Here is a 22,181-nt window from a genome sequence, read left to right as displayed (position 1 = left end):
GTGTGTGTGTGTGTGTGTGTGTGTGTGTGTGTGTGTGTGTGTTGGAGTGATGGCTGGGAAATCCTGGGTTCGGTAGGATTAGCGACAGAAAGTAGATCTTTTGTGGTTCATTTGCCTTAGAGATGGGGTAGGAGAAAAAACTCGTCTGACTTGGGAATACTCACCGAGTTCAGCCCGTGGCGAGCCAGAAAATAGAAGAGAAGGTGGGTAAGAGGCGGATTGTGAAGAAGGGACCACTTGAGGTGTGTCAGCCCTATTGCAGAGTGCATTGGGAGCTTCCTCTTAAGGATGATGACCATCTCATCCTGGCTACACCAAGAAGGGATTCCATCCAGAGGAAAGTGGAGGTGAACTGGCCTGTGAGCAGAGATTCCATAGTTACATAGGTTCACATCAGAGGCTTGGTTCTGGGCCATATTGAACATCTGTCAGGAGCCGAGGCTGGGACTACTGGTTTAGAGCCTTAGATTTCTATCATCTGGGGCCCCGGGGAAGAGTGTAGGTAATTGGCTCTAGAGTCTCCATAAGAAACACTCTTCCTGCTTTTTTGCTGTAAGCTTTTTTCATGCTTGGGTCTTTCAGTGAATTAACTGATTAATGCTGTGAAGAATTTTCCTTTTATTAAAGGGGATTGAGGGGAGAGTGATGGTAAGTGAAGCTCCACAGGCTCGAGACTCACCACATCCTTTCCCTGCCTTCCTCGTGGCACAGTTTTTGTCCTGGTCCTCAATGCAAGCTGACTTTTTTCAGCAGTTGGGGTTGTGATTCTACTCTGGCCATTCCAAGAGTCCTGTTTTCCAAACTGCCCTACAGAAATTTGTAGCACCCCTCTGGGACAGAGAGAAATGTACACATGTCACTTGTAGGAGTGGTAGTGTTCAACTTCATTTGGAGAGGTGGCATATGTTCTGTGTACACAGACCCACAGGCCCACAAAGATCATAGGCAGTTTCACTGTGGGTTTTCTGTGGTCTCTTTGCTTCTTTCACATTTGCATGTGTGGGTAGTCTTGGGGCTTAGAGCTGCTTCACTTTGAGGGAAGTAACCAAAGTCATGTTGGTGGACATTCTCAGCATACTGATATTTTCCTGAATTGGTTTAAGATCTAGGAAAGCATGTCCTTCCCCAAGCCCCCTGCCATCCCGGGCTATCCTCAGTTGCTCACTTGTAAAATAAGGAGATTAACTTTTTTAAAAAAGGTTTCTTTCAGCTCCATGATTTTCCGATCTTTCTTCTAATCTCACTAGCAATTTGGGGAGATATGTATGCAGTCTATTGTGTTTCACCACTTTTTGATTAAAACAGTGTAGGAAAGCTTGAGTGGCAATTCCATCCTGCTCCAGGTGATAACAGGTTCCCTTGGGATAACGCATCTTCTCCCATCCCATCCATCTTCCCAGGCTTCCATTGTAGGAAGCCAAGGTTCAGGTGTGCCAAAGGACATGCAGCCTCTCTTGTACCGGAGCCCTCTCTCTTAACTGCTCTGGGCTCTGGCCCATCCTCACTCCTTGGGTAGAGGTCTAGAGTCATCTAGAGAAAAAGGGATAGTAAAAAAGCAATTAGAGAAGAGACTGTCAGAGGAGAGACATTAACAACGTAATATGAATCTAAAGTGCTAGGTATAAGGGAAATTAGATGCCGAGCCATGTGAGAGGGGTTACCTGCTGGGATCCTGAAACACACCTGTTTGGCCAGGAGTTTCTGGGATATCCCTGGTATCTTCTGTTCTAGACCTTAGGTAGCGGGCTGTGGGCTGCGGTTGATTAGCTCCCCACCCCCAGATGGGAGTCTTAAGGGTTAATGTATCCTAACAGGAGAGTCCCTTGGTTTTTTATCCAGCTCTCCCCTTCCTTTCATAGTGAAGTGGGGCCCAGGAAGTTAGGCACTGGCATTGGTGCCAAGTAATCATGGCCCTTTTCATTTCCCCTTCTCTTTACCCTCACCCAAACATTTGTTTCCAAGATGGACTGGTGATCCCATTGGTGGAGCTATCAGCAAAGCAGGTGGCATTTCATATCCCATTTGAAGTGGTGGAGAAAGTTTATCCCCCAGTGCCTGAGCAGCTACAGCTCCGAATTGCTTTTTGGAGCTTCCCTGAGAATGAAGAGGATATCCGGTGAGGCTAAAGGACTGATGGTGGGGAGTGGGTCCTGATATTCCGCACTGTGTACTGGGCTTCGTACAGAGCAAATGAGATACTGTATTTGGGGCTGTGGTGAGAAGAAGACAAGGGGAGGAGAGTGCCTGGGATTTTCCCCAAGAGGGAGTGACAGTGGGGAGAGAGTGCCCAGGGCACTGTGGTCTCTGACGGGGCCTCTAGAAGGCTCTTTGCTGAGCTGTGCCTGTGCCCTCTTCACTACCAGGCTGTATTCATGCCTCGCCAACGGCAGTGCAGATGAGTTTCAGCGAGGGGATCAGCTGTTCCGCATGAGGGCTGTGAAAGACCCGCTGCAGATAGGTAAGGGTGCCCGCATGCCCTGTGCGCACCCCCCCCCCCACTCCTCCCACCCCCTTTGTTAGGAACGAAGGACCTACTGCAAGAAGCTAGAGCAGGTTGTCAGAATAACTGCAGGGCCAGGGGTGCGGGCAGAGAGTGATGTCTTGATGGCTCTCCCTGACCATACCCATGTTTCTCCCCAGGGTTCCACCTGAGTGCTACAGTGGTGCCACCTCAGATGGTCCCCCCCAAAGGGGCCTACAACGTGGCTGTGATGTTTGACCGCTGTCGGGTCACTTCCTGCAGCTGCACCTGTGGGGCTGGGGCCAAATGGTGCACTCACGTCGTGGCACTCTGTCTCTTCCGCATCCACAACGTGAGGCCCTCCCAATTTATCCCGGCCCTATCCTACGCTCCATCCCCCCCTTCTCTGCTGCATGCCTGGCCACAACGTGAGCCCCCTCGCCTCCCTTAATCTGCCTGTCTTTCCCCAGCTCCAGCGTCAGCAAGCCTTTTCTCAGCTTGTTCTATTACTCTCTGTGTCCCCTTCAGGCTTCTGCAGTCTGCCTGCGTGCCCCCGTCTCAGAATCCCTGTCTCGGCTGCAGAGGGACCAGCTGCAGAAGTTTGCTCAGTACCTCATCAGTGAGCTCCCTCAGCAGGTGAGTGAGGATGGCAGACCCTCCTCAAACTCCAAGCTCCGGGACCCCACATAAGTCTTCACGTTAGACCAGTGCCTCCTTGGGTCACCTATGCCTTTGTCCCTTTCCCCGTCAGATCCTCCCCACAGCCCAGCGTCTTCTGGATGAACTCCTCTCTTCCCAGTCAACAGCCATCAATACGGTGTGTGGGGCCCCCGGTGAGTGTGGAGACAAGGAAGGGCAGTAGGAAGGAAGAAAGCGGGTCGTGCAGAGTACCACTTCCTCAAAGCTTGCTGTTGTCAGGCGAATCCAGGTCCCTGTCTCTAGGTAACTGACTGCCTATCACCCCCAGACCCCACAGCAGGGCCCTCCGCCTCTGACCAGAGTACCTGGTATTTGGATGAATCGACACTCACCGACAACATCAAGAAGACACTGCACAAGTTCTGTGGACCCTCACCTGTGGTCTTCAGGTAAATTGGATCTCTTTATGCCTGTGTCTGTGGCAGAGGGAGTGTCCCTTAGGCTGTTGACAGATCCTCTGTTCTGTGAATACCCGTGCTTCGAGAATTTTTGTCCTGGACATCCTTTTCCCCCTACACTCTGTATTTTGGGTCAGGACCCCTTTTGTGTCAAAGCCCTGGTGCACTTTGACCCGTTGAAGGCGGCCCCATCTCAGGGTGAGCATTTTCCACTCCCCTGCCTTCACAGTGACGTGAACTCCATGTACCTCTCTTCCACGGAGCCTCCAGCTGCTGCTGAATGGGCATGTCTGCTGCGCCCTCTGAGGGGCCGCGAGCCAGAGGGTGTCTGGAACCTGCTTAGCATTGTGCGGGAGATGTTCAAACGGAGGGACAGCAATGCTGCCCCCTTGTTGGAAATCCTCACCGACCAGTGCCTCACCTATGAGCAGGTAACCCTCCAGAGTTGGCTAGCCCCGTCGTGGCTCATTTTCTCCTTCCCTGGACCTCATTCCCCTCTTGCTGACAGGGGCGCTGCGGAGGGCTGCTCTATCTTTCTCTTTGTTTGCAGATAACAGGTTGGTGGTACAGCGTGCGCACGTCCGCCTCACACAGCAGTGCCAGTGGGCACACGGGCCGTAGCAATGGGCAGTCAGAGGTGGCAGCCCACGCGTGTGCCAGCATGTGTGACGAGATGGTCACGCTGTGGAGGCTGGCTGTTTTGGACCCTGCACTCAGCCCCCAGCGGTGAGTCCCTCAGCGCGGATGCTGGGCCAGCCCAGGACAGACCCGGCCCTCGTGTCCTGCACACACACAAATGTGCTGCTGTTCTAGCCCTGGGGAGATGGCAGGTGCTGAGCAGCAGGGTTACCAGTGACTTAGGAGTCCTTTTTCTGAGAGGCTTTCTCCCTCCCCTCCCCTAAGTAGCTCCCACTTCGCCAAATACCTGAGAGTCGGAGTGATGTGTATGGGCTGGCTCAAGAAGTGCTTCCCTAGGCTCTTCCGCGGGCCCCTCTCCTGGGGCTTAGGCCTGCTCTGTCTCCTTCCATCCCTTCTCAGGGCGGAATGTAGCCTCCCTGCAGCCTCCCCAACTTTGTTCCCACAGCCGCCGGGAACTGTGTGCGCAACTACGCCAGTGGCAGCTGAAGGTGATTGAGAACGTGAAGCGGGGACAACACAAAAAGACCCTGGAGCGGCTCTTCCCTGGCTTCCGGCCGGCGGTGGAGGCCTGCTACTTCAACTGGGAAGAGGCCTACCCACTTCCCGGTGTCACCTACAGCGGCACTGACCGGAAGCTGGCGCTGTGCTGGGCCCGGGCCCTGCCGCCTCGGCCCAGCGCCTGCCGATCTGGGGGCCTGGAGGAATCCCGGGAGCGGCCCCGAGCTCTTCCTTCTGAGCCCACTGTGCGGCCCAAGGAGCCTGGGGCCAAGCGCAAGGGATTGGGTGAGGGGGTCCCCTCGTCGCAGCGGGGGCCCCGCCGCCTCTCTGCTGAGGGGGGAGATAAGGCTCTGCATAAGATGGGTCCAGGTGGGGGCAAAGCCAAGGCACTGGGTGGGGCTGGCAGTGGGGGCAAGGGCTCAGCAGGCGGTGGGAGCAAGCGGCGGCTGAGCAGTGAAGACAGCTCCCTGGAGCCAGACCTGGCCGAGATGAGCCTGGATGACAGCAGCCTGGCCCTGGGTGCAGAGGCCAGCACCTTTGGTGGATTCCCTGAGAGCCCGCCACCCTGCCCTCCTCCCGGTGGCTCCCGAGGTCCTTCCACCTTCCTTCCTGAACCCCCAGATACTTACGAAGAAGATGGTGGTGTGTACTTCTCTGAAGGGCCCGAGCCTCCAACAGGCTCTGCGGGCCCCTGTGGCCTATTGCCTGGGGAGGTCTGTACCCGGGACGACCTCCCTTCCACAGATGAGAGTGCCAATGGGCTCCCCAAAACCAAAGAGGCAGCCACCGCAGTCGGAGAGGAGGATGATGACTACCAGGCATATTATCTGAATGCCCAGGATGGGGCTGGGGGCGAGGAAGAGAAGGCCGAGGGCGGGGCCGGGGAGGAGCACGACCTGTTTGCCGGGCTGAAGCCACTGGAACAGGAGAGCCGCATGGAGGTGAGGAGGAGGGTGCTCCTTAGCCACAGCTGGGAGCGGGGCCGGCTGGCTCTAGTTGGGGGTGTCAGGACTGTAGCAAGGCTGTTAGAATCCGGTAGTGGGCTCCTAATTGGCCTCCCTGCCTGCAGTCTTTTCACTGCTTCCATATTGATTTTCCTGAACTGTCTGATGGTGTGACTCAGATACTTAAAAGTCTCCAGTATTTCTCACTGCCCCCAGTTTAAAATCGAAGGTCCTTGGCATGACCTGTGAGGCTCCACTTGGTCTGATCTTTGTCTGCTTCTCCAGACTCATGTAGCTATTCTGTTCTTTTTACTGGTCAGCTGAACCATTCCTCTAGCTTGCCATGCTTTCTCTTGCATCCTTACATTTGCACAGATTGGCCTTTCTGCCTAGAATGTTCTTCTCTCACCTTACCCGGTCAGCTCCTGTTCCTTCTTCAGGTCTCAGATATCTTAGAGATCACTTCCTCGAGGAAGTTTTCCCTGAGATTGCTTCTCTGCCCCAGGCCCCAGTGAGGTATCTTACCTACCTGTTCCCCTCTTGACCTTTCCCAGGGATAGCTGGCTTCACACTGGTTTGTGTGTTCGTGTGTTTGTTTCTCTGATCAGACTGTGAGTTCCTGTGGTCTACCCAAGACCAGTATAGGGCCTAGCATGTAGTAAGTACTCATGGGATGTTTGCTGCATGAGTGAGTATGGTGTTGGAGTTAGGGCTTCAAGCTGTGCGCTGCCCACGTGCTCTCCAGGTACTCTTTGCCTGTGCTGAGGCCCTGCATGCACATGGCTACAGCAGTGAGGCCTCCCGCCTCACCGTGGAGCTTGCCCAGGACCTGCTAGCCAACCCACCCGACCTCAAGGTAGAGCCGCCCCCTGCCAAGGTGAGAGACCCCCACCTACCTCCTTCCCCACTTAGCCCTAACCCTCTCCTGTGCCGCACCCCAAGCGAGAGCCTCCTCCTCACTCCACCAAGATGAGTCAGATTCACCTGCCTGCCTCCTTGTACTTCCCTCTTTAGGGCAAGAAGAACAAGGTATCTACGAGCCGTCAGACCTGGGTGGCTACCAACACCCTGACCAAGGCAGCCTTCCTGTTGACAGTGCTGAGTGAGCGTCCAGAGCACCACAACCTGGCCTTCCGAGTTGGCATGTTTGCCTTGGAGCTACAGCGGCCCCCAGCTTCTACCAAGGCCTTGGAGGTCAGAGGTTCTTTCTGTCTGAGCCTTGTACTGCCCTCTCTTCAGAGCCTTGCAGCTTGATCTCCATCGAAGTATTAGAGGTCTGAGCTCCTTCCTATACTGATAGGTGAAGCTGGCATACCAGGAGTCTGAGGTGGCTGCCCTGCTCAAGAAGATTCCTCTGGGTCCGAGTGAGATGAGTACCATGCGGTGCCGGGCAGAGGAGCTTCGGGAGGGGACGCTCTGTGACTATCGGCCCGTTTTGCCTCTCATGTTGGCCAGTTTCATCTTTGACGTTCTCTGTGCTCCAGGTATGGCGCACGACTCTACAGCAAGTAGGAATCTTGGGTAGGAGTAGTTTTCTCTAAGGAGAAACCAAGAGCCCCAAGGCTCTGAATTGCCTTTAGGACCCATCAGGCAGCTTCGTGAGAGGTCTGGAATGATAAGTGTCCTCGGGTTCCCTACATTTTGTTCTTTCCCATCATGCTTCTGTCTGGCTGACTTACTCCAACTTTTATCTAGTGGTTTCTCCCACGGGTTCGCGGCCTCCGAGTCGTAACTGGAACAACGAGATGCCTGGGGATGAGGAGCTGGGATTTGAAGCAGCAGTTGCTGCCTTAGGTGAGTCTAGCGTTATCTTGAGCACATCTGTGAACTAAGCCTGGCCCAGGCCATGAAGGGCATGAGACATGGCCCCGTTTTGAAGGGGCTGTAGGGTAGTGGGATAGCCAGAATGACACGAATCAGCTGAGGTAGTGCCTGTGAGACAGCCAAGAAATTAGGAACAAAATGTTTGCTATGGCTGTTGGGGTTAGAAGGGCCGTGAAACAAAAATCTAGGAAGAGGACTCAGGGAGGGTGTAGAATATGAAATGTAGGTTCAAAGATCAGCTAAGTTTTTGATAGGGGGCTCAAAAGACCATGGATAAAGACACAGGGGCAGTTAAGTCTTGATCAGAGTGAGGAGCCCCGCTTCCTTGAAGTGATGGCTATCTGTGAAGGTAGAGTGGGCCAGGTCACAAAGGTCTTAAAAAGCAGGCCAGAGTTAAGGCTGGATGTAGTAGGCGATGGGGACCTTCCACAGGGGATGTGGGTTGGACCAGAACTCCTTATGTCATACGCTGGTGGCTCAGCAGCCCTGGCCTGTTCACCTTTGCTGTCTTGGGAGTTATGGCCATTCTCAGTCCCTGTGAGACCCTTCTTCTTACAGGTATGAAGACAACAGTGAGTGAGGCAGAGCATCCCCTGCTGTGTGAAGGCACACGTCGGGAGAAGGGTGACCTGGCACTAGCACTAATGATCACTTACAAGGATGACCAAGCCAAGCTCAAAAAGGTAGGGACTGAGGAACTGGGACTTTGACAAGCAGGGAGCAAATTTTACCACCTTTCTCCAGGATTCCAGGACAATGAGGAAAGGGCTGTTCTGCTCATAGGAGATTAACGGAGAATCTTAGGGACGCTTCATAAGGAATAAGACCAAGTTAGGGGGAGGGGGGAGTGGGTGGCTCGGTCAGCTGGGTGTTCAACTCTAGATTTCGGCGCAGGTCATAATCTCAGGGTCGTGAGACTGAACTCCGTGTCGGGGTCTGTGCTGGGTGTGGGGTCTGCTTGGGAGTCTCTCTTCTCCCTCTGCCCCTCCCTGCTGTGCTTGTTTGCATACTCTCCCTCTAAAATGAAAAAACTAAAAAAAACCGCCGCTAAAAAAAAAAAAAAAAAAGACTATGACCAGGGGTTCTCATAGGAGTGCTTGGGCCGGGGGTGGAAGAAGAGTAGCAGAGAGCATAAAGGCAGTTGTACATTTATTTCAGTATTTACTGAATATCAATATCCTCAGTCTTGTGATTGTTAGGATATCAAGATATGTAAGCCAGCCCCTATCTTGGGGCGGGGTTCTCCTATGGTTGTAACTGGGGAAGGCTTCCCGAAGAGGTGGTATTAAGCTGTTTCAAAGAGAGAGGAAGGTAATAGAAATAGAAGTCAGGAGATAAAGGGCATCTTGTCACTGCTTCTGTTCTCCAGATCTTAGACAAACTGTTGGACCGAGAGAGCCAGACGCATAAGCCCCAGACACTGAGTTCGTTCTACTCATCCAGCCGCCCAGCCACAGCCAGCCAGAGGTCTCCCTCAAAGCATGGGGGCCCATCTGCCCCAGGGGCCCTGCAACCACTGACCTCGGGCTCTGCAGGGCCTGCTCAGCCAGGGAGTGTGGCAGGGGCTGGGCCAGGCCCCACTGAGGGCTTCACAGAGAAGAATGTGCCTGGTGAGGTGGGGGCACTGGGCAGGGGGGATGAATGGTATGGAACCATGTTGGGGTCCCCTTTCCTGAGCTTATCCCAATGTCCTGTTTTCCCCACCTAGAAAGTTCCCCACATTCTCCTTGTGAGGGTCTCCCATCTGAGGCAGCTTTGACCCCAAGGCCAGAAGGGAAGGTTCCCAGCCGCCTGGCACTTGGCAGTCGTGGAGGCTACAATGGCCGGGGCTGGGGCTCCCCAGGGCGGCCTAAGAAGAAACACACAGGTATGACAGCCTGTGGGATGATACGGAGGGAAGGATATTCCTGAAGTCTGAACTCTGGAACTTCTGGCTTCTGAGGACTGATTTGTCTTGGGTTAGGCATGGCCAGCATCGACAGCAGTGCCCCTGAAACCACGTCGGATAGCTCCCCCACCTTAAGCCGGAGGCCACTTCGAGGGGGCTGGGCCCCCACCTCCTGGGGCCGAGGACAGGACAGTGACAGCATTAGCAGCTCTTCCTCGGACTCTCTGGGCTCCTCGTCGTCCAGTGGAAGTCGCCGGGCCAGTGCCAGTGGAGGGGCCCGGGCAAAGACCGTTGAAGTTGGCAGGTCAGTGGAAGAAGTCCCCGTCTCCTCTCATCTGGCCCCACCCTCAGAGCCACCCGCCTAGTGTCATCTAGCTGTCGTTCCCCCAGGGACTCCACTTGCCCTTGGCTCTCCCGACCTACCTGGCTACCCATTTCAGAGAAACCCCAATCCCCGTCCCTACCCCGTCGCCCCTTCAGGTACAAGGGCCGCCGTCCCGAGAGTCATGCCCCCCATGTACCCAATCAGCCATCAGAGGCGGCTGCACACTTCTACTTCGAGTTGGCGAAGACGGTGCTGATCAAGGCAGGGGGCAACAGCAGCACTTCCATTTTCACACATCCATCTTCCTCAGGGGGCCACCAGGGTCCTCACCGCAACCTGCATCTTTGCGCCTTCGAGATTGGGCTTTATGCCCTTGGCCTGCACAACTTTGTTTCTCCCAATTGGCTGTCACGTACTTATTCTTCCCACGTTTCCTGGATTACAGGTAAACCCAGTGTCTTGACTTGGGTTTGGGGGGGGTGGTTAACTGATAGAGTGGAGAGTCTTCTCCTTGTGGAATTACTGATCGGAGAGAAGACACCATTCCTGCTCCCCAGCAGTGCCCATACTAACCCCATTCTGATTTTTGCTCCTTTCCCTGAAGGTCAGGCAATGGAGATTGGCAGTGCAGCTCTGACTATACTGGTAGAATGCTGGGATGGACACCTGACACCCCCTGAGGTTGCATCCCTGGCTGACAGGGCGTCACGGGCACGAGACTCCAATATGGTGAGGGCAGCAGCGGAGCTAGCCCTGAGCTGCCTGCCTCATGCCCATGCATTGAACCCCAATGAGATCCAGCGGGCCCTGGTGCAGTGCAAGGAGCAGGTATTTCTACAGGCAATCTGGGGACCTGCTTTGAGGCATCTGGGCAGGGGCATTGGGCATGGGGAAAACTAACGGCCCGGCTCTTGATTCCCATATCCTGAAGTTCACAAATTATCCAGTTGGTCCTGATATGGTGATACTTGACATACTAATGCACTTTCACATCATTTCTTTTACCTTGTAACTCTTATTCCTGTTTTATAGATAAGGAAATGGAGGCCTATACTTTAGGGACCAAGGTGATCACCAGGCTGAAATCCTTAGGGCAGGCTTTGGGGAGATAGTGGACTTGGATGGGAGGGAGTGGCTAAGTTAGTCTGGAACTGGGACTATAAACTGGGTCTTGTGCTGGTCAGCAGGTGTTTGTTCAGTATCTCTGTGAAGCATTCATTGCTCTGACACGGACTCTGAGCATTGGCCCTGACCTCTCATGCCTCCCTGGGAACTGGCCAACTCAGAGGGACACGTTGGAGTGTCATTTAAAGCCATGCCTGAGTACAGCCCCTCCCCCTTAACCCTCTGTGCCCCTCCCTTCCAGGATAACCTGATGCTGGAGAAGGCCTGCATGGCGGTGGAAGAGGCGGCCAAGGGTGGGGGTGTATACCCCGAAGTGTTGTTTGAGGTTGCTCACCAGTGGTTCTGGCTCTATGAGCAGACAGCAGGTGGCTCATCCACAGCCCGTGAAGGGGCTACAAGCTGTAGTGCCGGTGGGATCAGGGCAGCTGGGGAGGCTGGGCGGGGGCTGCCTGAGGGCAGGGGGGGCCCAGGGACTGAGCCGGTTACAGTGGCAGCGGCAGCAGTGACAGCAGCAGCCACAGTGGTGCCAGTCATCTCAGTGGGGTCTAGTTTATATCCAGGTCCAGGACTGGGGCATGGTCATTCCCCTGGCCTGCACCCCTACACTGCTCTACAGCCCCACCTGCCCTGCAGCCCTCAGTACCTCACCCACCCAGCTCACCCTGCCCACCCAATGCCTCATATGCCCCGGCCTGCCGTCTTCCCTGTGCCCAGCTCTGCGTACCCACAGGTGAGACCGGTGTTCTGCTGGGGGCCGGGGGGGGAGGGGGCTGGGCATGTGGAAGAACACTGGGAGCTCATGTGGGGTTGGAGTGGGGTACTCTGGGAGAACAACAGGGCTGTCCTGGTGAGGTGGTGGAGGTCTGGGGAACCCAGGCCAACTAAGCAATGTAGGAACACCCAGTTGTGGGCCAAAGGGGGAGAGACACATCTTAGTATCATTTCCTTCTCTTCTCCCTGTCTTTAGGGTGTGCATCCTGCCTTCTTGGGGGCTCAGTACCCTTACTCAGTGACTCCCCCCTCACTTGCTGCCACTGCTGTGTCTTTCCCCGTCCCTTCCATGGCACCCATCACAGTACATCCCTACCACACAGAGCCAGGGCTCCCACTGCCCACCAGTGTGGCCTGTGAGTTGTGGGGACAGGGAACAGGTGAATGGAGGGGAGGTACACTGGGCAGGGGAGATGGGGGAGGAGCCCTCTCTGTCCCTGTGTGGGCTGTGAGTTGCTCATATGGCTTTCGTTCCCCCCCTCCCTGCCCCGCCCTGCCCAGTGAGCAGTGTTCATCCAGCATCCACGTTTCCAGCCATCCAGGGTGCCTCGTTGCCTGCCCTGACTACACAGCCCAGCCCTCTGGTGAGCGGGGGGTTTCCACCACCCGAGGAGGAGACACACAGTCAGCCTGTCAACCCACACAGCCTACACCACCTGCACGCTGCCTACCGTGTTGGTGAGAGGAGGACCCCTTCTGTGCCCCCACCTGCAGTTGTGCCACAGGCTCTTTGGTGACCCCTCCCTCCCCACAGCTCTTCATTTGTTTACTGTGGGGTCAGGTTGGGGTAGAGGAGGAAAAGGATGTACCCCCACCATGTGCCCGCCCTTTTCTCCCAGGAATGCTGGCACTGGAGATGCTGGGTCGCCGAGCACACAATGATCACCCCAACAACTTCTCCCGCTCCCCCCCCTACACTGATGATGTCAAATGGTTGCTGGGGCTGGCAGCAAAGCTGGGTAACACCTCCCCTCCCCAGGACCATTGTCCGCCCCCCACCCGCTTCCCCCACCTTCCTATCCCAGACCTCCTTCCTAGCTCTTGCTCAGAGTTGAGGCCTTGGTCGGGTATGTGTGCGTGCGCGGGGGGTGGGGGGTTACCTCAGCTCCTGGGGTGGAGGGCGGCTCTCTGCCAGGCCAGAGCTGAGAGAGGAGAGTTGGGTCCCTAGGGCAGAGGTGGCCACCCCCGTCTCATGCCCCTCCCCCTGCCCCCCAGGAGTGAACTACGTGCACCAGTTCTGTGTGGGGGCAGCCAAGGGGGTGCTGAGCCCGTTTGTGCTGCAGGAGATCGTCATGGAGACGCTGCAGCGGCTGAGCCCTGCTCATGCCCACAACCACCTGCGTGCCCCGGCCTTCCACCAACTGGTGCAGCGCTGCCAGCAGGCATACATGCAGGTGACAACCTAGGACGCACGGAGGAGGGGGGAGTCCCTCCTGGGCAGGCAAGGAACCAATTCCCCTGCATGCTGGGGAGGACGGGCCTGGTGCTGTGCTTAGTGGTTTCATCCTCTTCCAGTACATCCACCACCGCTTGATTCACCTGACCCCTGCCGACTACGACGACTTTGTGAATGCGATCCGCAGTGCCCGCAGCGCCTTCTGCCTGACACCCATGGGCATGATGCAGTTCAACGACATCCTGCAGAACCTCAAGCGCAGCAAACAGACCAAGGAGCTGTGGCAGCGGGTCTCACTCGAGATGACCACCTTCTCCCCATGAGTCTGGCCCCTCTAGGGTCCTATACAGGGACACAGGCCTGTGGCTATGGGGGCCCCTCACACAGAGGGAGTGAATCTTGGCTGGACAGATCATCCCCACTCAGTTCTCTGGTAGCCCAGACTGGCAGCCGCTCTTGGGCTGTAGCTTGGGGCCAAGATGTCTCAGACCCTAGAAACCTAGGGTTGGGGGAGACAGCCCTGTCTGGGAGGGGGCATTGGGTGGCCTCTGGTATTTATTTGGCATTTATAAATATATAAACTCCTTTTTTACTCTAGTCTGCCTGGGCCTTCGCCTTCTTTCCCTCCATGTGCAGATGAGCTTTGAACCGGGGTGGGGAAGAGACTGATAACTTGCTTTAGTCTAAGTTTCTCCCACTCCAGTGAGGCAGACAAAACAGAAAAATAAGGATGTTTATTAAGGACATTTCTAGCCCACAGCTAGGGCTCATACTTAGCTCTATGAGCCACTGTCCGGCCTCATCCCCATTCAATGTGAATGACATTAGGGAGGCCGGGCCACAGGTAGATCCCACTGATCCCACGGTAGGGGGGTCCCTCCCATAGTCAGGTATAGACAGACTGCTGAGGATAAAGAGGGAAATCATCGGATTAATATGTTCCTCTACACCCTGCCTGGACCCTTTCATTCCTGCCCACCTTCCAAGAACATGGGTCAAAGGTGCCTAGTACCATGATGGTGGGGTATCAAGGGAAGCCCCTTTATAAGACCCCAGAGCTATGGGAAAGGACTGCCCTTCCCTTCTCAGCCATCCCAGGCCTGGGGGCCACTGAGGTAGAAGGGGCAGGGGCTGGGCCGCTCTTATCCCCCTTGTGGGGCCTGCTCTGGGCTTGCCCTTTAGCAAACTAGGGGGCTTTTGCTGGTACAGGAGGCCCGGACATCAGCCCAGACTGGAATGTTGCAGTTCTTCCCGAAGCCATGAGGGCACTGGCTGTCCAAGCCGGCTTAGCAGCTTCGACAGATCCAAATTGTGGTTCCGGAAAAAATCCGTAAGATAAAGGCGGGACTAATAGGAGAAAAATGGAGGCAGAAGTGGTAAGGAGTGTGACAAGGATGAGATCTTAGAGGCAGAGAGGGAAACCTTGTCCCACGCTTTACTCACCTCAGTGTCCATATCTGGGTACTTTCGGCCTTTGCTCTTGCCTAGACAGCGAGTCTTACCACCTTCAAGTCCCTGGCACCAGAATCCCTTCTCTTCATCAAACCTGCTCAACAGGAAGAGGACACGGTTTGGCAGGGAGAAAGGGAATTCAAACCCCATAAACGTACACTACCTCTCCCAACTCACAGGGACACATGTCTCTTCCAAACAGACATGGTCAACCTGCTTCCCCATTTCCCCCAGATTCCTCCTCCCCTGGGTCATACTCTCCCACCTGAGGGTCCGTGTGTAGTTCAGAAAGGGTGTGATACCCAGGAACTTCTGGATGCTCTCCATTGAGGCAGCTGGGTTGGTACGCAGCTCTTGCCCATCCACAATCAGCAACTAAAGGGACAGGGATGTGGTTCCCTCTGTATTCCTTAGAAGCCTCTAGGCTGAGGGGAAGGGGGACCCCAACAAGGGCTACTGGGGGATCGTACCTGTCCAGAGGGGTAGTAAGTCAGCCAGCGCTGCAGATGGGTGGAATAGTAGCCAGGGACAAGACAGCGGTTCTGCAGGGAGCGCAGTGCCAGAGGGGCCTGAGAGGAGGCTGAAATCACCTGGTAGAAGGTATAATTCAGAGCAACTGGGTCTCCATGGGCTCGCTGGTGCTGAAGGACAAGGAATAGGAAGGGAAGGGATGGGTGATTTGACAGAATTATTCTGCCCTACTCTTGGTCTAGTGAATAAATAGCATAGGAATCCTTCCCCAAAGCAACTGGTTTAGTTTCCCTACCCTCTTGCTTTCTGTCCCTCTAGCAGTCACCACCTCCCTCACTTAAGCCCCAATGTATCCCTAGTTTCAGGCTCACCTGATACCAGGAGTAGGCCCTGTCAGCAGGGTTGGTGAGCACAGTGATGATCTTGGCTCGTGGCAAGAGGGCAGCCCCCCGACGTGGTACAACCTCTGAGTCAAAGTAGGTGGCACTTTTTTCAAACAGGAAGTCAGTGCTGGCATTGGAAGGGACAGGGAAGAAGTCCATGTACCTAGGAAGTAGTACAGACAAAAGGCAGAGAATTTGCAGAGTGAGCTGTGCTAGTGGAAGCTGGAATGGGGTATTTGCAGGGAAGGGAGTGTTCCTCTGAGAAGCATTCCAAGGGATCCCAGTCTCACCAATCAATGCCCTTGTGGTAATTAGGGCCGTTGAAGAACTGAATCTCCTCAAAGGTGCTGGGGCTAGGGAAACTGCTAGTCACAGCTGGGTGCAGGCTCAGGAAGAAGTGAATAGCTGTGGTCCCTAAATGGGAGAGAAAGTCCAGACTATTGTGAGAAAGAAGCCAGATCAACAACATGAACTTTAAGGAGGTGAGACAGTAACTACTCTGGGTAGTAATATCCCCTTTGGACAAACTATAGTGAGAGAAGGAAAGACCAAGAGAGGCCCAGGGAAGGGTTAAAATAGTAGTTCTCAGTTTTGACTGCATCAGAATCACTTGCGGATCTTAAACACACACACACACACACACACACACAGATGATCCTGATGCACCACCAGAATTAAGAATCACTGTCTCAAGAGACTGGATTAAGGAGGGGTGGGTATGAGAAGGGAGTTCTTTGGCCAAAAAATCCTTTGGGTTTAAGGCAGGGGAAGAGAAGTTAGCTAGGAATGATTCACCTGTCTTCTGGGGTCCCACAATCAGGAACTTGGGGAGCCGATCACAGGTTTTCTCCTTGGACCAGATATCTTTGTGCCTCTTGTCATCACAGGGATTCTGAAGGTGAGGTAAAGAATCAGATGCCTAATCTTTTCTTCAATCCTTCCCACCCTCATCCTGTCTCTCTGGTCAGCCTGAGCTCCATCCATACCTGCCAAAGGGGGCTCCGCTCTTGAGGGAACAGTTCAAAGTACTTTCGTGCAAGAGGGACGGGAGGCAGGGTCTGTAGGCGCAGCCGTGTCCAGCACTGGAGGAAGCGCACCAGGCTCTCAAAGGTATACAGGCCCAGCCGATCATTTCCGTAATTGGACAGATGGGTCATAAAAATGCTGATCTACAAAGGGGTGCCTGCATGTCAGAAGCGGAGAGCCTACCCCACCTCAGAATCAGGCTTGGTGCGCGAAGGTCCCAGCCTACATACACTTTGGCTCTCTAGTCTTCTAGCCCTTCCTCTCAGCACCTTACCGGATTAAGCAGCACTGTCAGAAAGAGCTCTCCACCTCGGATGCTCCGGTCTAGTTCACGAGAGCCTCCAGGATATTCACTATAGAAGATTGTGTGAGTGAAGAGGCCACACGTCTGCCGTGGCAGTACCTAGAAGAAAGGGGGGAAAAGAAAGAGACGGATGAGATTTGAAAGGCGAATGAAAAGTAGTAAGGGGCAAAAGTCCTACAGCATTAGAATTCCCTGGGTTTGCAGAGGACTGTCTTGAGTTAACCAATAAAACTTCCTATGTGCATGATGACTTTTTACCCCTCTACCCCCTATTATGTGAACTTGGACTAGTAGTTGACAGGACACAGGTCAATGCAGGTTGGTGGCTATCTAAACAAAGGAGTTTGATTCGAGTTTGTATCGGGGGTCCCTCACCATAATGCCATTGTGAATGAAGCCACGGCGGTAGCGGGCAGGGCGGAGATGGGGATACTCCTCGGTGCTGGTCACCTGGATGCCCCACACAGACTTCCAGGCCTCATAGAGCTGCGTGTGGATGGGGTATACACCCGAGTGGTGGGGGGCCACAGCATACCCCAGATCCGTGGGAATCCCATGCTCCTGGGAATGGCATAGACTCTCACCAGGACCTGGTGAGGTTCAGGGAGTAGAGGGTAAAGAGGGTGGGGACGCCTCCACAGAAAGAAAAATGGACAGGGTAGGGGAAGGCTGAAAAGGAACGATTATCTCTGAGAAAAATAAGGGGAAGAGATCCAAGGGTCTCACCAGAGCAAACTGTTTGTTGAGCCTCATCTGGTCAGCCAGCACGGAGCGATTGTGGAACAGGTGTGGCTGCATGTGGCTCCACATGTGGGGGAACCACCAGAACTCTTTGCGGTGCTTCAGCAGCATGTCGTCCCCTGCATCCTCCTCCTCCGTCCCTATGATCACACACTGACCACTGACCACAGCCAGGCGGGCTCTGTGCCCTCCTCTGTTCTGTAACAACACTGACCACCTTCCATTCTCGGGACAAGACTGCTGACCTCTGCCTACCTAAGCCTACCTGCCCCCCTGCTGACTTGACCTCCAGCCACCCCTGCTAACCTAAATTCATATCCACCGCTAGCTCCTCACAGCATTTTGACCCCAAGCCCTGACCTTCTTGTCCAACTTGTTTGCCCAGGAAGATGAACAGTGAAGGGACAGATCAAACTAAGCTTGATATGCTGAGGGAGCAAGAGAATACACTCACCGGTATGATAGAACTTGCCCGAGAAGCCCAAGTTGAAGGTGAAGTTGGGCACTAAGGTCCTGAGTTTGTTCTGGGTGGTCAACAGAGCCTGGGAAGGGTAGCAGGAACATGAGAAATCATGAGAGCAGACTGAGCAGGAGAAAATCGAAAAGTAATGTTCTCCCAGACTGAAAAGGGCAGGGATTAATACCTAGGACAAGCTCAGAGTCAAGGGAGTCTGATAGGACAGAGCTTGAAACAGCTTCTGAGGAAAGAAATTTGAGTCAGGAGAAAGACTGACCTCAACATCAGCCACCTTCATGCGGGTACCTTCCTTGCCCACAAAGATGTCATCGATGTCTACCAAGATGTAGCGGTCAAGGTCTAGGCAGAGGCGCTTGCCGGTGAGGTACGCAACAGCATCAACAAAAACAAGTTTGTGGAGCCAGAAGGAAAGGCCATGACCAAAGAGCACCCGCTGGATGCCATCATGAAGCCCCAGGTCCTGTATGACAGTGGGAAGCCGGGTCCGGCGAGGCACTGGTGCTGGCATAGGGGGCTCAGCTGGCCGAAGGCTGGCAAGAAGCACTGGTTCATATGTGCTATGATTGGATTGGAAGATGGTCCAGTCATCACCAGGCAGTGGCCCAGGTTCCAGGCGGCTGGGGCGTGTGAGATGCAGTAGGGGGGCAGAAGGATTCACTTGGTAGTCCCGGAGCCCCAGATTTGAGTGTAGGAAAAGGGGAAAGCCCTTGAGCTGGGCACTCAGTAGGCTATGTTCATGGGCTCGGAAAAAGCCAATGATGCCCACACCATATTCCACACAGTACCGGTCTAGCAGTTCCCGACTCCAGGCATCCAGGTTGACATACTTGAGCAGGTTTTCATAAATGACCAAGACATAGCGGCCACGGGTATGATCGGTCAGTGTGGGCATGTCCCCTCGGCCAGGTGCTAGCTCAGTGCTATAACGAAAACGACTAGACTCCAAGATGGCCACAATCTCCTGCCCCAGCTGTGAGTACGCACTCTCCACAAACACAAGGACCACAGGTTCAGTTCGCGCTGTCTCTGGTGGCCTGGGGGGCCGTGGTGGGACTGGAGGACGTACAGGGCCAGGGCCAGCTGCCCCACCACTGCTGCAGTCTCCCAAGGGCAGGGGCAAGGGTTCCTTGGCCTTGGGGCTGGTGGACACGTAGTAAGCCAGGAAGCCCATGGAGCCCAGACTGAAAGCGATCAGCAGCAGTATGAGGCGGTGCAGTTCCAGCTGCCGAGCTGGGCGTACCACCTTCCACAGCTTGAGCATGGCGGGGAAGGGGAGGCAGGGAGGGGGACTACCTCAGGGGATGGGAGGTAGGAGTTCTATAGGCTGGGGCTCTCTCAGGAGGGTAGAAGGATAGAAAAACAAGGGAAAAGGATTTCCTCAGGGTCAGTTCCCTGAAAAGTTGGAGTCAAGTCCCCTTATTTTAGGGTAGGGGAGTTAGAAGGGGCCACAAGGGGCAACTGGACAGAGTCCATTGGTCTCAGGTCACCATGGCCCCCTGGTCCATGGCTTCAGGATGCAAATCTAGCCAGGCTCCACTCTCGGTCCTGCTGCGCTCCTCACATCAGAGGTCAACAAAGTTCATAATCTCTGCTCTCACTATTTGTAAGACAGAGAAATCAAGGGTTACTTCTCCACCTGAAAGTGTATCGTTAATCCATTCCCCTCTTCACCCATCTCTCTTACCTCCTGCTCACAGGACGACTTGTTCTCCAAAAAAAAAAAAAAAAGCTCCTGTAGAAGAACACCACAATCTGAGTCTCATACCTTCACTTCACAGCTTGTTCCCTTTCTTAGAATACTGTCTAAAGTCTCCTTCCTGAGTTAAGTTCTGAGTTAGAGCAGTACATTGAAGGGTTGGAACGGAACAAATCTCCCAATAGCAAGAGACCAAACAGCCCAGGAGGCTGAAAATGAACCTGCTCTGAAAGAAGTTCCCAGCCCATGACTGAGCAGTCGGTCAACCAGCAGGAGCTCCGGTCAGCCTGGGAGGAAGGGACGGAAAGGCCCACAAGTCCCACAAGTCCCGCGCTCCAACGAAATATTAGATAAGAGGAAACTCATGAGTCTGTTAATCTTCCTCATCAATCAAACCCAACATCACAAGCTAAAAGCACTAACGAACTTGTAGTCAGGAGGACACTACGGTGGGGGGAGCTGAAGAAGCAAGAGAAATGCTGCTAGCTAATCATTCAATTCACTTCCAAACCCAGAACCTGGGGACTCCCTTTTCCATGGCTTGTGAAAAATTACTCAACCCCTGCCCTTCACCTCACCTGCACCAGTGTGGGAGAGATGATAAAAATGTAGCCCCAGGGCAGGCCACATCACTGGCGTCTGAGATAAGCTGGAGAACTGAGTCCAGAGTCTCTCTCCCTATCACTTTAGTTTTCCTTCCTAACTTAGCCTCGGTGATACTATATCCCATCACTGAACAGCTCAGAAAGGTCCTGAGCTAGCCTGTGGAGACAGGAGGGATTGAATCCCGTTACAAAAACAGAGCAAACGGAATGGGGCTGGATGAGAGGAACAGGAGTTTAAGTCATATCCAACCAATAAGAGAGGGGTAAGGACAGGGTGATCAGAAAACAGTTTCAGGGAGACCTAATTCTGGGGACTGCTTTCTTCAATAGATAGGCCACTTCTAGAAGCTTTATTGTTGCTCTCTCCAGCTTAGCCATTCTTAGGAAGGCCAGTGACTGGCAATCCCTCCCTACTACCCCCTCCCAGACACACACATCTCAGGGGTGATTCGGCAGAGACAGGGTTCCTCAGAATTGAGAGAGACAATTTAAGAACAGTTCAGCTTTGGCCTGGGTCAAATGAACTGATGTGAAAAGAAAGCTGGGAGAGGATCAAAATGGTGATGGGAAGGGGTGAATCCTAAGAGTTAAAGGAAACTCTTGAGGGGAAACACAGTAGTGAAAAGTCATCACTGAGGGGAAGTGGACACTCAGGGTGTCTCACCCCTTCATGTTAAGAATAATGTAAATAATTACTGAGAGCTTACTCTTTGTCAGACACTCTTCTAAGAGCTTTCCATATATTTAATGCTCACATCAGCCCTGGGAGGTAGGTAAGAGGTAGAGACTATTATTATCCCCATTTTACATATGAGTAATCTGAGGTCCAGAGAAGCTTAATAACTTGCCCAGGATCACACAGCTCAGTCAGTGGAGGAACTGGGATTCAGAGTCAGGCCTGTCAAGCTCCACAGCCGGTGCTCTTAAACCACTGCATGTTGGCTTCACACCTAGAAGCAGCAGCAATATTCAGGGAAGGGGTGCTGAGGGAGCTATCGGGGTACAGTGAGGGGTGGGATAGGAACACGGGGTAGGGGGGTGCTGTACGCGTGGGCAGCAGCGGGAGGTTTCTGAGGCGGAACCAAAGGGGTCACCCAGGCCCGGGCTGGGCGACAGCACCAGGGATAGAGACCGGGGAAGGTGGGGCTGGGGGCCCCCGCGCGGGGAGACGAGCGGTGCAGACGCCGTGGGAGGAGGGGGCACCGAGCCGCGACACCGGAATGCGGGGCTGGCACAACCGGGGCGGAGGGGGGGGCTGTCACGGATGGAGGGTCCCTGCTCAGGGGGAACATGGGGTCACAGGTGGATATGAAGGGAGCGCCGGATGGGGACCGCGCAAGGGACGCGCTGAGGAGAGCCTGGGGTGACATCGAGGCAGGCGTTGGGCTGGGAGATCCCGGAGGGGAGGGGGAGCCCCGTGCTGAGGGCAGTGAGGCCACAAGGGAGGCTAGTGGAAGGGATGCAGGACAGGGGAGCTCTGGGCCGCACTGGGGGCCGCCCAGGACCACCCCGCGGGTGGTCATGGTGGCAACACCGAGGGGAGGACCTGCGGGCGACCGTGGGTGGGTGGTCACACTCTGAGTGGGGGTGGTTATCCTCAAGGGCGGCTCACCCGGCGGACTAGGCGGCGTCCCCGCTGGCCCCGGGCTCCGCCGCGTCCCGGGGCTGCCCGGCTTCCCAGCTCTCGGGGCCTCGGGCCGCGTCGCGGCGGCTCCGCCATCTCCGAGCGAACACTCTGCCGCAGCCGGGCCCAACCACCGCTCCCACCCGGGGGGGAGGCGGCGCTCTGCCGCTCGCGGCGCCCGCTCAGGTCCCCGCACAGTCCGGGCCTCGCAGCCGCACCGCCGAGGTGCCGGGCAGCCGAACGGTTCTCCGCAGCGCTCTGTCAAGCCTCGGCCTCGGAGACGCCGGGCTGCGCGCCCCGCCCGCAGAGGCGCACCCCCCCGCTTCCCGCCCGGTGGCACAGTCTGGCGAGCGTCAGGCGCCGCGACTCCCAGGGCAGGGGCGGGCCCAGGCTGCGGGCTCGTCCACTCAAGCCCGGCGGAGGGGGAGGCCGA

General features: G+C 55.0%; 2 protein-coding genes across 10 annotated transcripts in view; one reads left to right on the top strand and one right to left on the bottom strand.

Annotated features, from left to right (window-relative positions):
• The window catches only part of ZSWIM8 (zinc finger SWIM-type containing 8), a 14,449-nt gene extending 884 nt beyond the window's left edge, over positions 1-13,565 (top strand). Inside the window, exons 2-26 of one of the 5 annotated variants that reach the window (XM_025850414.2) lie at positions 1,963-2,116; positions 2,364-2,458; positions 2,641-2,813; positions 2,990-3,097; positions 3,213-3,294; positions 3,429-3,549; positions 3,788-3,989; positions 4,109-4,284; positions 4,643-5,636; positions 6,385-6,516; positions 6,654-6,833; positions 6,940-7,123; positions 7,335-7,433; positions 8,022-8,146; positions 8,833-9,073; positions 9,172-9,330; positions 9,427-9,655; positions 9,832-10,121; positions 10,281-10,504; positions 11,043-11,531; positions 11,769-11,928; positions 12,074-12,250; positions 12,412-12,531; positions 12,856-12,966; positions 13,088-13,565. In XM_025850414.2, coding sequence (XP_025706199.1) covers positions 1,963-2,116; positions 2,364-2,458; positions 2,641-2,813; positions 2,990-3,097; positions 3,213-3,294; positions 3,429-3,549; positions 3,788-3,989; positions 4,109-4,284; positions 4,643-5,636; positions 6,385-6,516; positions 6,654-6,833; positions 6,940-7,123; positions 7,335-7,433; positions 8,022-8,146; positions 8,833-9,073; positions 9,172-9,330; positions 9,427-9,655; positions 9,832-10,121; positions 10,281-10,504; positions 11,043-11,531; positions 11,769-11,928; positions 12,074-12,250; positions 12,412-12,531; positions 12,856-12,966; positions 13,088-13,548 — 5,486 coding nt within the window. In that variant the 3' untranslated portion in view covers positions 13,549-13,565. Of the gene's footprint in view, positions 1-1,962; positions 2,117-2,363; positions 2,459-2,640; positions 2,890-2,989; positions 3,098-3,212; positions 3,295-3,428; positions 3,550-3,787; positions 3,990-4,108; positions 4,285-4,642; positions 5,637-6,384; positions 6,517-6,653; positions 6,834-6,939; positions 7,124-7,334; positions 7,434-8,021; positions 8,147-8,832; positions 9,074-9,171; positions 9,331-9,426; positions 9,656-9,831; positions 10,122-10,280; positions 10,505-11,042; positions 11,532-11,768; positions 11,953-12,073; positions 12,251-12,411; positions 12,532-12,787; positions 12,967-13,087 lie in introns of those variants that run through there. The other 4 variants (XM_025850412.2, XM_025850413.2, XM_073878769.1 and 1 more) reach the window with 4 other exon arrangements.
• Positions 13,566-13,687: 122 nt separating this feature from the next.
• On the bottom strand, positions 13,688-22,009 carry NDST2 (N-deacetylase and N-sulfotransferase 2). Of its 5 annotated transcripts, XM_025850415.2 has the most exons (16): positions 21,737-22,007; positions 20,973-21,074; positions 19,508-19,555; positions 18,080-19,420; positions 17,800-17,887; positions 17,331-17,485; positions 16,980-17,165; positions 16,575-16,703; positions 16,261-16,443; positions 16,070-16,166; positions 15,565-15,688; positions 15,263-15,437; positions 14,891-15,061; positions 14,686-14,795; positions 14,412-14,514; positions 13,688-14,315 (listed from the first exon to the last, which is right to left on the bottom strand). In XM_025850415.2, the coding sequence occupies exons 4-16, from the start codon at positions 19,082-19,084 to the stop codon at positions 14,190-14,192; spliced, it is 2,652 nt and encodes an 883-aa protein (XP_025706200.1). In that variant the 5' UTR covers positions 19,085-19,420; positions 19,508-19,555; positions 20,973-21,074; positions 21,737-22,007; the 3' UTR covers positions 13,688-14,189. The 5 variants fall into 5 exon arrangements, with proteins under 5 accessions (XP_025706200.1, XP_073734872.1, XP_073734875.1 ...); XM_073878771.1 differs by lacking the exon at positions 19,508-19,555 and having other exon boundaries at positions 18,080-19,416; positions 20,969-21,074; XM_073878774.1 differs by lacking the exons at positions 16,980-17,165; positions 19,508-19,555 and having other exon boundaries at positions 18,080-19,416; positions 20,969-21,074; positions 21,737-22,009.
• Positions 22,010-22,181: the final 172 nt, after the last annotated feature.

Source organism: Callorhinus ursinus, unplaced genomic scaffold (assembly GCF_003265705.2).
Source record: "Callorhinus ursinus isolate GAN/ISIS: 27379988/994484 unplaced genomic scaffold, GSC_fseal_2.0 scaffold31, whole genome shotgun sequence".
NCBI lineage: Eukaryota > Metazoa > Chordata > Mammalia > Carnivora > Otariidae > Callorhinus > Callorhinus ursinus.
The sequence above is the reverse complement of the archived record's forward strand: the minus strand, read 5'-3'. Positions and strand labels throughout refer to the sequence as shown.